We start from the raw sequence: 16,643 nt of genomic DNA, 5'->3' as shown, positions 1-16,643 counted from the left end.
CCGTGCTTGTAAAACTAGATTGGCTCTTTATTAAGAGAACTATTTACAGATGCTGCAGCTGAAGGTAATAGTCAAGCCATATGCTCACAGACAGGGGTCCTGCTGCCTCCTCCAAATTTCCTTCCTGCAACCTGTGCTCATCTCTCCAAGCTCCATGCAGGACACTACACATTCAGTCCTGAGTTTCTCAGCTGACACTGACAAAAAGTGCACTGTGTCAGTTTCCGTGTGTGTGATGCAAACAGTGTTCTACAAAGAACTGGACTGAGTCCACCAAACATTAATTAGTTTCAGTCAGTGCCAACATGAGTCAAGTTGCCACCAGTAGGTGAAGAGTTCTCTACCTCCTTGCAAGTCCCCTAACACAGGTCTGAATAGCCTTGTGGTAAAATAAACCTTATTGTGGCTTTTACTAGATGATACAGTTGCCAATCTTTATCCACCACAGATCTTGACCTTCGTATTAAAGGTCACCCCCATGCATATGCAACATGGTCCAGCCATACACTGGAGGTTTTAACTTGTCAAATTTGCTACTGTTCACCATCTGCAACTCCTGAGAGACTCACCTTAGTGCACTTCACTGTCCATCTCTGACAGTTCCAGGCATGCTAGCTTCTGTCCCCAGTGTGGAGCAGAGGCTCTCTAAAAGAGCAGCTCGTTTTCTGTGCTTGAAGTTATTGTAGAGCTATTCCATTTTCTTTACAAACAGAAAGTTCTGCATATACCAGAATTTCAATTAACAGAACAATGTTAATATTAGTTACAATGGCACCTTTTGGGAGGTTTATTGTTTTGTATTTTTAAATGTATCTGAAGGTCAGAATACAACACAACATTGGGGCAGCCATGGTTTGTGGACTTCTTCCTTCTCAGTATTCTACTGTCATACGCTACCCAATTTTAGCTTTTGAAGCTCTATAGCACCAAGGTTTTTTTTAGTACCAGCTACCTTAGCAGATTCCCACTTGTGAATTTATCTGCCTGGAAATGTTCTACAGAATTTGGTCTTTTTACAATTTAGTTTTCTCTTCAATGATGAGAATTGCAAACAGAATATTTTTAATATATTTAATTTCAAATGGTACATGGCCTGCTTATTCAATAACCCAGTAAACTCCATTTTCAAACTTTGGCCTCTCCTGCCCTAAACATTGGATAGTGGAGCTCTCTATGTGCTGATTTACTCATCCAAAGACTGACTAGCGAAACCCTGACATAAGCAGGGCCGGCTCTGGGCATCAGCGAAGGAAGCAGGTACTTGGGGCGGCCAATGCAAAGGGGCGGCACTCTGTCCGGTATCGGGGCGGCACCTCCGGGTCTTCAGCGGCAATTCGGTGGTGGGTCCCTCAGTCCCTCTCTTCCTCTTTGAGCTGCCACCAAAGTGCTGCCAAAGAGGAAGAGAGGGAGCGAAGGACCCGCCGCCAAACTGCCGCAGAAGAATGAAGCAGCACGATTGAGCTGCCGACAAAGTGCCGCCGATCGGCTTTTTTTTTTTTTTTTTTTGGCTGCTTGGGGCAGCAGAAAAGCTGGAGCCGGCCCTGGACATAAGTGCCCACTCTTGGAAATTGGACCTGATTCTGACATCATACCTAGGATGACCTGACAGCAAATGTGAAAAATCGGGACGGGGATGGGAGGGTAATAGGAGCCTATATAAGAAAAAGACCCAAAAATTGGGACTGTCCCTATAAAATCAGGACATCTGGTCACCCTAATCTCACCACTTTTACTGTTGGAATTCTGTGGGCCTCATTGGAATTACTACTGATTTACACTGACATAAGGGAGATCAGAATTAAGCCTAAAACATTTATCAGAGACTGCATAAGGTGGTCTGGTGTCTACCAGTAAGAAAAATGGAGCAAGTGGATCCATATTTGGTATGCTAGTAACTCTAATGAGATCAAGAAAGTTATAGCAGGAATGGAACAGGCCCATTACTTTGAAGAGAGACCACAAAATTGGTCTATTATTTATTCCTCTCACCAACAGCACATACCCCATGTAAACAGAGAGCAAGTGCAGATATATGTGCACAAAATGATTGGTATGGGGGAATAAAAGTTCTACCCCAAAGGCAGTAGATAGTGGGACTCAGCTATTGCACCTACCTCCCAACATAGAGTACTGACTTTATGGACCACATTGTGTGCAGACCCACTGGCCACTTCTCCAGTATGCCCATTCCCCTGTTAGAGAAAGCCAAAGCAGAACTCTGCTCCTTGGTCTGTCTGCCAGCTCTCCATTCCTGGTCCCTTCTCCCGCCCCGCCCATCATTAATGAAATGCAGATTTGGAAATTTCTGGAAAAAACAATAAGCTTTTCCAACTAGCTCAGCATGGGAGGTTGGTGCTAAAAGTGGAAGCAGAAGCCATATGTCCTGGGTCCTAATCCTTTGCCTTAATACTGCAGCAGCCATTGAAATCCCAGCCCAGCCATGGGTCACCATAGAAGATAATAGGGAGAGGACTTCAACCCCCAGCAGGTATCTGGTCACTGACAGCTAAATCCTAAACTCAATCCAGATGCCAAAGACATCCAGCGCAGAGCATGAAACAGCAGTTAGGCAGAATCCCTACTGCTCACTTCTAACAGCAATAATGCCATCTTGTTCTACACTACCAGCAGGTGTTGGTTCAATATTCGGTAGCCCAATACAGATTTTATTGCAGTAAACTAACCTCACTGGCACAAAGACATATGAAGAATATACACACAATTGGACCAGACTGGAATCTCAAATGCATGTCATGATTCCAGGGTTTTTTTTTAAATCCTTCTGAACATGTAGTCACAAACACAGGAATAGATTTAAGGGAGGTAAAGAAACATTCCACACATAAGATTAGAATCTGACCCTTTGTCAGTATCCTTCCCCAAAAAGAAAAAAATATTTAGGTACTGAGACTGTGCATTAAGAATATGGCAAAGTGCTGCGTCTCCTGGAGATTAATTCTGTAAATTTGCTTATAGGTATACTTCTGATTAGATTATTTCGTCATAACAATGCCCATTACAGCACTTGCTAATACAACACATTTTGTCAGGTTCAAACCTGAATTTCAAAGGAGTGAAGTTACACCAGGGATGAATCTGGTTCATTGTAATTGAATATCACCAAATATAACCATCAGAAATATAATAATGTAAATTAATGCAGTTGGGACCATGGGCAGACAAATAGCTAATGAGTTTTAACCTTAGACAAGTGTGGGGGTAAGTTGTTAGTGAAGTTAGAGAGCAATTTCCATTTGGCATGGCTAGAGGTCACCATGAGGTTTTCCTTGCAGTGACTTAACATAGTTCTTTACACTGTGCCTTTTGTACAAAAGCATAATTAGAGTTATTTTAATAAAAGAATAGGTGTAGAGGACATTACTAATGTGCTTCCAGTGGGATAGATTGGAGAGAAGCGTGTGCTAGGGATGTCAAAAAGAACAATCATCCCTTCAGCTCAGTCTATGCAGTCAAGGTAACAATGGTAAACCAAGCTCTGGAATGTGCAAGTAGAGACAAAGAGGGAGATATGTTTTCTAATGTGTTGTTAAGACACACAAAGAATAATCTATTTAAAATTAGGGTGGCATATGCTGTAGGCAGGACTAGCGGAAAGGGTCTTCAGGGGAAGGACAATGAAGGGAGGAGGAGAATTAAAGTATGCAGGATGGTCAGGCAATAGAGATTGTACCTGTTGAATATAAAACATGGGACAGGATGATATTAAAAATACCCCAAACCTAATCCTACAATCCAAATCCCCCCCGCCCCTCAATTTTGGGAAAGTTCACATCTGGATCCAAAAATCCATGACTGGTCACTGAACCCAATTCACCATTGCAGTCCTCCAGTTTCACACATTGGTGCCTCAGGTCCATTATCTGTAGAGCTGGAAGAACACCCCAGAGCTCATTCCCCAGCCTTTGGGAAAGCCTAGACCCGGATTTAGGTCTGGGCCCTGCATTTCGGAGTCACTTCGTATTATAACTGAAGTCTTCAAGGTACTCAAGGCTTAGAGAAAATCAATACAAAGGAGGTATTTGTACTAGTGATCCTAAACCTCAGGACACAGCCTGACGGACAGATATAGCAAGTGCAGAGAAAACAGGTACAACTTTCTCCTGCAGAGGATAGTGAATTAAATGCACCTCCATTGTGAAAGAACAATAGTAGAAGTAAAGAAAATAGCAGCCAAATACTCCTTCTGTAGCCTAACTTTCACACTTTTCCCCTTCAAGATGTCTCCCTGCTCTCTTTGCAGTCCCCACCCAAAATCCAAGAACTGTCTAAAAATTCTCTTCTGCCCATTCTGAATCACTTAGATAAGAGTGAGAAAACTGTGCAGATTGTGAGGTTTGTATATCTGTCCCATGCATTTCCTGTGTGCCAACCAATCCCACATCCTTTTATCATCATAAGGAAAGTCCTCTCCACATATATTTACAACTCAGACCTCTCAAGCACTGATTTTTCATTGTAAAAGACTTGCAGACAGAGGCAGGGGTGTACTTGTATTTTGTGTCTCAAAATACACCAAAAAAATGTATGCAGTGATGTTGTAGCCATGTTGGTCCCAGGATATTAGAGAGACAAGATGGGGCAGGTAATATTGTTTATTGGACCATATAAAAGATAATCAGCCACGTTGTCTCTTTTAAATTAATGTCTATTTGAAAAAAAATGCAAATTCAGTTAAATGTCTCTTCAAGTAGATTGTAATTTACAGAAATGGCTATAGTGAGATTACATGATTATTTTAGGGAACACAGCAATCAAGAGGATTATCAGTGTAACTAACAGGCACCAGAGAATGTGACTCTGTTTTAGATAACGGGGCGTTTAGGGTGATAACACAAGGGGTTCAGGTAATAGAGGCTGAACTGTACGGGATCCAGTTCTCAAACAAACTTTCAACTACTTAAACAAAGTATGCATCATGTTGAATACAGTCCATTCAAAAATGAAATAGTATCTGTGTGACTGCTCTCCTTATTAGGAATTCCAACAGTTACATTTCTGTCTTGCAGAATGAAGCAAAATGAACCGGGGGAAAGCGGGGGAGAGGAGATGTGAAGATAGCTTATTGAGGGCACAAGATTTTAATGTTACAATCTTTTTAACCATTCTGAAGTTCATTTCCTCTGAAGCTTCAAGGGACTATTTTGGATCTACTTTCACAACCAAAACTGGGATTGTTCATCATGTCTAAATCCCGAGTGAAAAGGAAACTCTAGGGAATGACAAGTTACTTTGCTTCACTGAAGCAGTGGACACTACTAAAGCTGTGTCCTGCGTTGGTGGGGATTCACATAGGGAAACACACAGCATTGCACCAGATGAAGGTCACTTTCAACACTAGTGAAGAAAGAAAAAGAAGGAACTTGAAAGTTTGTGACAAAGCATGTCATCCTTTCTTATTTATTCTTTATTTCTTTAAGGCACGATCAACCAAAGAGCAGCGTTGGGGAGGTTCATTCCTCTCCAGAAATCACTCCTTGGAGGAGGAATTTGAAAGAGCAAAGGCAGCTGTTGAGGTATCATTTTATTTTCTGCTGTATCTTGGCATAAGGTTGACATTCACCTATGAAACAAACCTGTTCTTGCAATGAGCCAATGCATTCCAAATTCAATCCATAGCACAATTAAAGGAACACCTTAGAATTTGATTACTCAAGGCAGAGGAGAGATACATTTCATGAAATTACTCATTTAAAGTACCATTATCTGCCTTGGAAAAATAATAGCTTAGCTATACATGGAGATGGGCCGGAATCAAAACTCACAATCCAAATTGTCTCTCCCCATAATGGGCCAAGAAAAACTCCCATGGATTTAAACACTTCTAAAACTTGTGAGTATGAAAATGAAATGCAAATTTTTCCCAGGGATCGGGTATTTGCAACTTGCATGCATGTTCAGTCCATTATCGGCAGGTCTGTGCTATGAATTCACATCCAACCCTAGACCAGATCCAGAGTTAGAATCTGGTGGAGTTTGTTCAGAGCCATCTCTGTACAGAAGTATAACTTGCTGCTAGACACTGAATGGGTAATTATATGTACTTACAACAGTAACCCTGTATTAAAGCAAGTCAATAAAAATCAGTGATTGCACTTTAACATATAGAGGATTCGGTTTTCTCCAGGGTGGTTTTACTAATGGCTTCAGTCCAGAAAACTGCAGGCAAGTGATGTGCAAGTTTCCTCAATGCACCTCAGTCCTGTCCTGTAACATCTTTGCCTTTCCAGTGCTGACCAGGAACACTTGACTAATGCAGTCCTGAGCCTTGTTGGACAAAGTCAGCTCTTTACCAAATGACTTGTGTTTTGTAATATGAACCAAAAAGGATTTGGATGGCATCATTGATTCCTAAGCTTTAAACCTCTCAACGAGGTCCCTCAACAGCCTTTCAAACCCCTACAGCCATGATCCATCATTCCTCTGGGACAAAGCCCAGGCTGAAATGTGTGAGAGCCACAGATAAAGTGATCTTGGTTGAGGAAGTTTGGCTGTGAAACAAGCTTCCAGAGACTGAAATCACCTCTGCAAACACAGCTGAACTTTGGGGATGTTTAGATCCAGATCTAAGTGTTACCATATAGGTCCCAATTCTGCTCTCACACCTGTCTTATGCCTGTGTAATTCCAGTGACTTCAGTGGAGTTAATCTGGGTTTACATGAGAACAGAATCAGGCCTGGTCTTTATGAGGAGCTCCATTTCTAGTTACACAGATACATTTCATTGGTGCTGTTTATTGTTTATAATAGGATATGGCAATTTGTTTCACAGTGTTTTAATGCATATAGGAAAATTTCTTGCCTCAGCTTATAAGAGTAGATAAACAGAAAGAATTAACTAGAGTTCAATTCTACAAACCATCCACTGAATGCATTTCTCTTTTACCCCCTAAAACCATTGATTCTTTATTCCTGATCAAAGATTGTTTATCAAGAACTGTTGGTCATGCATGAAAGGTTTTCCGTGCATTCCACATCATGCAAGAGGTGCTTTTGAACCTCACCTGCTCAAAATTCTCTCTATATTTTCAGTCACTTCATGAGCACAAGGTGGGACACTTATGCTATAGTCGGTGAGTCAGCACCATGGAATCGGATGATAGAGTTCTCAGTGATCCCATCAGTGTTAAAGTCACTGTTGTGAAGTCAGTGTTCTGGCTAACAGTGGCACTGCTCTTGCAACTGGTAGAAGCTAAGCATGGTGACATTCAGCATAAAGACCAAGAGCAATGGGCTGAGGCAAATAAATTGCAAGACACTACTTGCAACACTACTGAAATAGATTACAAGATATGGAGAGGAATATATTGTAAAATGCGCCTGCATATTAACAAGGTCATTCTGAGGCAACAAGGACAGATTATTAAAATGCCTTAATGTATTCTGGAAAACAGGTATTAAAAGGGAATCTAATTAAAAGACTCTAACTGGCAAAGTAACTTTTTCTGTTTAATATACCAAGTTGGACCAAGTGTTTAAAAAGTAAAGGAAAATATGCTTCAGGACCTTACAAGGCACATTTTCATCTGAAGAGTTTTTTTAAAAGGTTGAATTGCCATTCTGGCCAGAACAAAGCAATAAGGAAGCTAGAGTGGTTGAGAATCATTTTCCAGCCCAGCTCAGAAAGATTAGCACATTTAGAGGGCGAAGCTAGACACTGTCCAGAAATTCATTTTTTATGCTCTTGGTGTTTCTATAATACTTTTCAAGTGAGAAAGAGAAAGCTTGAAACGGTGAGATTAGCTACAGAACTGATCATGGAGGGAAAACAAATTTCAGGATCTTTGTTACCTTTGTGAAAAGGATTTAATTAATAATCCAGAGAGTGAAGATGCCAAACCATCTCCTACCCAAGGTTCACCTTGCGAATCATCTCAGGTTGTCCAACCTTGCGATTAAATTAGGTCTGTGAGGTAATTTCTTCTTGAGGAGGCTTAAAGAGAATCATATGGAGTGAATTACCTTTATAGAGATGTTAGGGATACTCTTGCAGTAACTTGGGTGCTTGCAGGCTTGGCTACTTTTCCTGTCTCTTTGGAAATTAGTTTTGAATCTACTCTGAAACTGAAGCCTTCCATTAAGGTAACCAGGTGTCCTGTTTTCGACCAGAACACCTGGTTGAACAGGGACCCTGGCACTTCCGATCAGCACTGCTGACCAGGCCATTAAAAGTTCGGTCAGTGGTGCTCCGGCAGTAAGGTAGGCTAGTCCCTACCTGTCCTGGCTGGCACCACGCTGTGCCCTGGAAGTGGCCAGGTGGTCTAGCTTCTAGGCAGGGGGTCCCCGTGCGCTCCCCCCGCCCCGAGCATTGGCTCTGCACTTCTGGCCAATGGAGCAGCACCTGTGGGCAAGAGTGGCACGTGGAGCCTCCTAGCCCCCCTGCCTAGTACCTGGACCTGTTGGCTGCTTCTGGGGCATGTGCAGTGCGGTGCCAGGTACTTTTGAAATTTTTACCTAATATTCCCTGTAAATGCCTGGTGGGAATCCTATATTTGCCTTTATCTAAATTATTTGCTGTAGGTTTTACTAAAAAGACAGACACCTCCCTTTTCTTTCAGCAAACTATCATGCTAAGATGACCTTATGATAGTTATTTTTGTGCCTTTAAAGAAAAAAATCTCATAGTATTTTGAAGCAGTAATTTTGACAAAGAGTAAACCCACTTCATTTTTTTTAAGCACTGGTCAAGAAGAATCTTCACAAATCGATTTCATTCTGATTAGCTATTTCTTCAGGCAGAGTAGTACAGTCAAAATTCTTATCTCAGAAAGCATGAAAGGTTAACAGAGGCAAGTTTAGACATCTATCAATAAGTAAGGGTGGAGTTTTTTTTGGTAATTATACATCAGGAAATAGAGAACCTGAGGAATATTTTTGCTGTCAGTTAATTTAACTGTTTCAGTGTTTGTGCAGTATTTTTTTTAGCATTAACAGCAATAATAATAGCCTCTTAGATGGAATACCATGTACCTGTAAAGAGCCCAATGATAAAATACACACTTCATGATTTTTTTGTAACTCCACATAAATGCTCCAAATGGTTTGAGAATGTTAATGTAGTAACACATCACCCATGATATTACTGTGAAAGCTTCTGTTCACCTTTCATACAAAGATCTTCCCCAGCATTAATTAACTCTGGCAATGCCCCTGTGAGATAGGTGTTGTTTCCCCCATTTCATAGGGTAACAGACAGAAAGGTTAAGTGACGTGCATGAGATCACACAGCAAGTCAGTAGCAGGGAATGGAACTAAGCCCAGGAGCCCTGATGTTAGGGGTGAGATTTTCAAAAGCACTTAGCATTAGCCTTGGGGTATGTCTACACTGCAAAAAGCTAATGCGTTCTTAGTTCAGGTTAGCTACCTCCCATTAGCAAACTTGGGTTAAAATATCAGTGAAGATGTGGCAACTCAGCTTGAGTTCAACTCCATGTTTGAACTGCAGCTGCTAATCCAGGTTAAAAGCCAAGTTAGCATGTCTTCACTGCAATTTTAATGTGAGTTAGCCAACCTGAATTAAGAATACAACTATTTTGGCAGTGTAGACATACCCTAACTCTGCTCCCGTTGACATCAATAGGAGCAGAGTTAATTCAATGCTGAGTGCTTTTGAAACCGCTATCCCTAGAACACCTATTAAATATTGATCCACACCATTAGAGTCGAGTCACTGCCAGTGAACGGTTTTTCTCAGGGTTCAGCATGTCACCCAGCAGTGCCCTAAACAGTAATGCGTGGCATAACAGTGTGTTGGCTATGTAGCTGTAAACTGGCTAGGGCGCTTTTAGTATATAACAGAGAATGTTTAAAACAATAAATGTAAGTAGATTAGAGTGATTTTGAACAGCTATAGCTATGAAAAAAAATCTATGTTTAGAAAGTATCCACACTATTTGATTCCTGTTAAGCAGCAGATCTTTACATGTCCTCAGCAATGAGTGATTTTGCAACATGGTGTGATTAGCAGCATGGATTTAACATTTCCAGGATGCTGCAGAACTGTTCCAAATACAATTTTCCTCTTCAGAATTAATACAATGCCAGTGGACCTCTCGCATGCTGTAGATCAGTGGTTCTCAGCCAGGGATACACAAACCTGTGTGGGTATGCAGAGGTCTTCCAGGGGGTACATCAACTCATCTAGATATGTATTTAGTTTTGCAACAGGCTACATAAAAAAAGCACTAGCAAAGTCAGTACAAACTAAAATTTCATGCGGACAAAGACTTGTTTATACTGCTCTATATACTATACACTGAAATGGAAGTATTTTATTTATATTCCAATTGATTTATTTTATAATTGTAATGGTAAAAATGAGTACGTCAGCAATTTTTCAGTACTACTGTGCTGTAACACTTTTGTAGTTTTAGATCCGATTTTAAAGCAAGTAGTTTTTAAGTGAGGTCGGTACACAGGACAAATCAGACTCCTGAAAGGGGTACAGTAGTCTGGAAAGGTTGAGAGCCACTGCTGTAGATATCCAAAGGAGTGCAAGCATCTTTATGTAATCCCCTTGACATTTTAATGACTTCAGGCAAGCACTTGTGATGTCATTGTAATGCAGATGAAAAAGTGCATGGTATGTTTCTTCACCATCATTTCTTGCCGTTGATATTATTAACAGTCAGATCTATTGCAGTGTCATGGCCAGCTTCCCATGTACGCAGTACCTGATAAAATGAGCCTGGGCCATATCTTTGGTATTGCCATGCCCTGCTTGCCCTGAAACATTGTTTCTTTGTAAAGGATCAAGCAAGGGGAAGCCAAAACAAAATGTCTCCTTTAAGAAGGTCTCTGGGAAAGAGCAGTCTTCAAGTTCCTAAGGGCTTTAGCTCAGGGCTCCAGTTCAGAGCTCCCAAAATTTAGGGTCAGCAAATAAAGTCTTTGGATCCAGTCAGGCTAATCCCCTGGACCCTGAGAGAGACCACAGTTTACCTGGCTTTTAGGGCCCTCTCTCCGGCTCAGCTCCTTCTTCCTGTTGAAACAGCCCCACCCCAGGGCAGGCTGGGGGATCCTTGAATACACAGGAGCTTACTTTAGCTGCCAACTGTAGACTGCTCCTTCAAGGCGTAGTATACCCCGCCACACACTTCTTCTCATGCCCTCATTTACTGGCACCATCGCAGGCCTGGGGGCTTATTTGTTTGTCTAGTAATTTTCACCATAGAGCCCTCCACACACTGGGACACCCATTCCCCTTAACACCAGCAGAGCTCCCAAAGTTCTCTCACAGGCAAGAGTGGATTCTGTGCGGGTCACAGTGCTAATATTGCCAACATCAAATAACATGTCTATTCCCCCAGTACTCCAGCCTGGCCCCCCTTGAAACTCATGGGATATCCATGGAGGTTTTCAGGGCAAAGTGGGTAGCATGGTGCACTTCTGCACCGTTTCATCTTAGATACCTCCAATCTGACTTCCCTCTGTGAGCAGCAGCTGAGGGGACCCATAAGAATCCCAAAAGCCCCATTATTTTTCAGTTCCCCTAGAAACACAGCAACAGCAAGAAAAAGAAAGCTAGAAATATTAGCAAATATCTTCAGTGGCCAGAGATGGGACACTAGATGGGGATGTCACTGGTTTATTACACAGAATTCTTTCCCGGGGTCTGGCTGCTGGGTCTTGCCAACATGCTCATCGACTGCCTTATTTGGGGTTGGGAAGGAGTTTTCTCCCAGGTCAGATTGAGAGAGAGCCTGGAGTTTTTTTGCCTTCCTCTGCAGTCTGGGGCACGGGGCACTTGCTGGTTTGAACTAGAATAAGTGATGGGTTCTTTGTAACTTGACATCTTTAAATCAAGATTTGAGAGCTTCAGTAATTTACCCAGAGGTTAGGGACTTACTACAGGAGTGGGTCAGTGAGGTCCTAAGGCCTATGATATGCAGGTCAGGCTAGATTATCATGATGGTCCATTAAAGTCTATGAGACTAACAGGGTTAATGTCAGCACAGTATGTATGATACAGAATCTGTTAATATCTGAAATACATTAGCTGGTGTTACGTAATCTTTAAAAATATTCTGCACTTTCTATTCATCCAAGGATTTCAAAGTACATTACAAAAAAACAATTAATTATCAAAACTCTTGGGAGGTAATGCAGGGATACATAGGGATCACTTTACCTACCTCAAAATTGCAGCTAGCTCTGGAGTGGAGCATTAATATCCCACAGCAATACTACAAAGGATAAATAAATTATACCATATTTCATATCAATATGTGAACTTCATTGGGAGTTACAAACATGTAAAGAGAGCAGAATTTGGCCCATTGACTTAGATTTTAAAAATACAGTATCTTTGCTAATTATATGCAGAGAGAAGACAGACAAGTGGATTTTTAATAAGTTTTTTCCCCAGTCATTGGGTCATATGAATGATTTTGCAAGAAATAATACTAAAAGCAGAATTTCACAGCTATAAATCCTGAAGGTCAACATTTGTTACTGGTACATGGGGGGAGGGATAGCTCAGTGGTTTGAGCATTGGCCTGCTAAACCCAGGGTTGTGAGTTCAATCCTTGAGGGGGTCACTTAGGGATCTGGGGCAAAAATTGGTCCTGCTAGTGAAGGCAGGGGGCTGGACTCAATGACCTTTCAAGGTCCCTTCCAGTTCTAGGAGATTGGTATATCTCCAATTATTACCTGTTGTTCAAATGACAGCTTGTATAATAGCTGTATTAAAATTTACCTATATAAAGGAAATTTTTACAGAACCCCTGAATTAAACTCAGAATTCTTACCAAAAGAGGTGTGTCTCTTCTCTCTCCTTGAGTGGATGACACACATGGGAATCCTGATTCACAAAGAAATATGGCACGTACCATCAATGACCAATAATTGCACAGTTCAGACAGGTCTGAAGCTGTTGCTTACAATTATAGAGAAAAATACCAGATATTGGCATCCAAATACTGCAGTGACGGGCACATGAGAAATGCCTTGTTAGTGCATTTCTAGATAGTGCATCTTCCTATATAAACAGTCCTGTAAGTTGTAACAACCACTTGTCTATGAGCACAAGCCTTCCTATCCCTTTATATCTAGTGTCAAATTCTTGCACTGCTGACTCAACCTGGATTTAGTCTGCACGTTCCTCTATCACTAAACTCCTTTGAGAAGAAGTGTTGTTGCAAGTCACATTAGTGCAGATGAGCTTTGGCCAGACCCAATACTTTGCACATGATACCTCTGTGCATATCAGGAGCGCATGTAGGGATGATCCTTACAAGACCTTCAGTACCTCTCTCCACAAATAGTCCTATCAAAATCATTGAGATTAGTCACACTAACACCTTACTGCCAAAGCAAACTCAGGTACTGAGCACTTAGTACTTTCAGTGCAATGAAGATCTGGCCATCCAGTGAATTTTCCCAGCAGAAGGAACTGGAGCATATCTCCAAAAGCTTAGAGATGCACTCTTCTTTGGGCTTACTTGTCCCCATTTTCTCCTAGCACATGGATGGTGAGAATGTGGCACCTTAACTTGGAGTATCTTTTTTTCTGCTGACGTGCTTGTATTTCTCAGCATGATTTGTGGCAACCACAGTCATTGCTTCACTCTTGTTTATTACATCCACTAAATCTCAGTCTCATTTCAGACTCAATGTGCTTGTTCTGTAGTTGCCTCTTTTCCTTTCCTTTGAACTTCTCACTGCTATAATATTTAACCAGCTACTACAGGTCTCTCTCTGACACAGCATATGATGCAATGTTAGGATTTCTCTTCCTGTATCACACAGCCTCATTTACATTATTCCACTTGAGTAAACATCCTGACTCCAAGGGTATGTCTACACTGCAAAACAAAACAACCCCCCCTTCCCAAAAAAACAGCCCCACGGCAGCATCTCTCAGAGCCTGCATCAACTGACTTGGGCTTACGGGGCTCTTGCTACAGGGCTAAAAATAGACATTTCTGTGTAGACATTCCTGCTCACGCTAGAGCCTAGGCTCAGAGACACCTCTTCTTTCCCCCTTGCTGGGTTTCAGAGCCTGGGCTCCAGCTCATCTACCCTATTTTTAGCCCTGTACAGCAAGCTTGAGTCAGTTAACTCAGGCTCTGAGACTCACTGCCATGGGTTTTTATTTGCAGTGTGGACATACCTCCTCCTCTATGAATTTGAGAATTAATGCTCAATACACCAAAAGGCATGGGATACTGATTCTCTTCTGAGCTATTTTGTCTGCATTCTTTAGCATCATATGCGCTCAGTTGGTTTTTTGGAAGGGACAAACTTTACTGCATTCGTTTTATGTAACAATTTGCTTCTATTGCCAACAAGATGCAGCCTAAGCTACAGCAAACCCTGCATCACAGAGAACATATGCTACCTATGTGATAAGGGTTTCATGTTAAAGGAACACACCTATGAGAGATGAAATTTAATGACATCACGGTCCAAACTTGCCATACTCATTCACTCCAAGTAGTTAGAATATTCATGGAGAGAAGTTCTGGTCAGCGTGAGAGAGTGGCAGAATCAGACCTGTTACGGAAAAGAACTGAATGTTTATTATGTATTTGAAGTTACATCAACAGCCACAGAGATTGGGGAGGGTGCTATGGGAATTTTATAAATCTAAATTAAATAAAATCTCTCTCTTTATCCTAAGAGTTAAGGTCAAAATTGTCTCTGAATGGAATCCAGCTACCACAAGGGAAAAGATATGATGCCTTCTCACCAGATTTCACCTCTTTACAAAGAGCAAAGCAATGGTTCAGATCCTCTGCTACAACCATAAAGTGCACTCCATAGCTCAGGATGGGAGCTTCAAATGTAGCTTTTGTGCTTTCCGAATCCTGTCCCTGCTGCACACCAAGATGATCCCCTGGCATAATTTAGAGCAGGCTGAGGGCTGCTGCAAATTATACCCACTGCCGATGGCCACAAGAGGCCAATATTACAACTAGAGATGACTGGGGCATAGCACCATCCAGTCCATGCCCCTTATTCCCAGACATTCCTCCTCAGGGAGGATGGGCTGCAGAGGAGCTCCAGTGCTGGCTCTACACCATGATCCTCCCATGGTGAGTTATGATGTCTCCATTTCCAAATTCTTCTGGGAATATGGTACAAAACCTCTGCCTCGCTCCTGTGGAACTGGGCCTAAACGTTAGAAAGTCTGCAAATGAACAGCTGACACATCCAGCCACTTCTTCATATCCATATAATCACTGATCAGTCATAATCACTCCAACTGGCTTGCACTGCCCACACGTTAACTCCCAAGCTCCCCATGGCAATGGGAGCTAGGGTCAGGCATCTTCTTGATATGCAGTGGAGTGAAAGGAAACCCATTTATGGCTAAGCCACTAAAAATGTAATGAATAAATGTTTCAAGTGCTTAACATTTATAACACATGAGCGCTTGAGTAGCTTAACTATCAATTACAGAGCTTCGTAACTTCCCAAACCTTCAGAACTAAACACGTTCATTGCCTCCACTGAGCTCCTAAGTTCTCCCGAGTAGTGGGAATGAAGAGGCAGACAATGACTATACAGCTCCTTAATGTTTTGGGGATGTCCTGAAACACTGGGTCTTAGCCACACCAATTAAGTGTTTATGCCTTAAAAATTTGTAAGTGCTGATTGTGAAAGTAATTTCCAAATTTAAATTAGTAAGTAGCTAAGAATTTTAAGCATTCTAAGTGCTGATGGATTATCACCAGAGCTGCAGTTGATGATTTAGTGCTATAAACACCTGTTTCTGACTCACCTATTTTTATTTTCATCAAGAAGCAATATGGCAAGCACAGCCACAGAAAGGAAACATGTTCTGAATCTAATAATCTTTGAGTTTATATAGCATCTTTTATCACCGCTCCAAAGCTCCCACCACTTCCACTGCACTGAGCTTGATTGTATGGGCTTTATTAGGGATGAAGTGATAAGACCCCGATTTTTTTTTCCTACAGAAACATGGCATAATTCACCAGTCTATCATACGCACTATTATGACTTTAGATTTAAAGAGATATTGTCAAGTAGTTCAGAGCCAAAACTCTGACCTCCCTTAAAATTCTTATCTGCTGGTAATCTCTGGTTTGGTTTTACACTTGACACTGATTTAGCAGTGTCCTTTAGATACTGTGAACTAGTTTCTAACACTAGCTTCATGGAAATCAACCTCAGATAAGAACCTTAACAGAAGGATTTTCTTAACAACATTTTATTCATTCAGCTGATAACCTCACTGCACTTAGACAAACATTAAGATTCACAACCGTGCTCTGATTATATAGGATTAGATAGCTCAGAATATCTGCATTTTGACTAGCAGGGCTGGCTCCAGGCACCAGCAAAGGAAGCAGGTGCTTGGGGCAGGCAGTGGAAAGGGGCAGCACCATCTGGGTCTTCGGCGGCAATTCGGCAGCAGGTCCCTCTCGGAGGGAAGGACGCGCCACCGAATTGCTGCCGAAGAATGAAGTGGCGCAGCGGAGCTGCCGCCGAAGTGCTGCTGATCGCGGCTTCTTTTTTTTTGGCTTCATTGCTTGGGGCGGCAAAAAAGCTGGAACTGGTCCTGTAGACTAGACAGACAAGTGGGAGGTAGTAACTTTTATTGGACCAGCGTCTGTTGGTGAAAGAAACAAGCTTTCAAGCTCCACTGAACTCTTCTT

General features: G+C 41.8%; 1 protein-coding gene across 1 annotated transcript in view; it reads left to right on the top strand.

Moving 5' to 3' along the window:
* PEX5L (peroxisomal biogenesis factor 5 like) overlaps positions 1–16,643 on the top strand; it is a 65,310-nt gene that overhangs the window by 29,050 nt on the left and 19,617 nt on the right. The window contains exon 6 of the mRNA XM_045029031.1: positions 5,439–5,534. Coding sequence (XP_044884966.1) covers positions 5,439–5,534 — 96 coding nt within the window. The remainder of the gene's footprint in view (positions 1–5,438; positions 5,535–16,643) is intronic.

The sequence above is a fragment of the Mauremys mutica genome, chromosome 9 (genome assembly GCF_020497125.1).
Source record: "Mauremys mutica isolate MM-2020 ecotype Southern chromosome 9, ASM2049712v1, whole genome shotgun sequence".
In the NCBI taxonomy this organism is placed as follows: domain Eukaryota; kingdom Metazoa; phylum Chordata; order Testudines; family Geoemydidae; genus Mauremys; species Mauremys mutica.
Note: the sequence above shows the minus strand (reverse complement) of the source record. Positions and strands in the feature narration are given on the sequence as shown.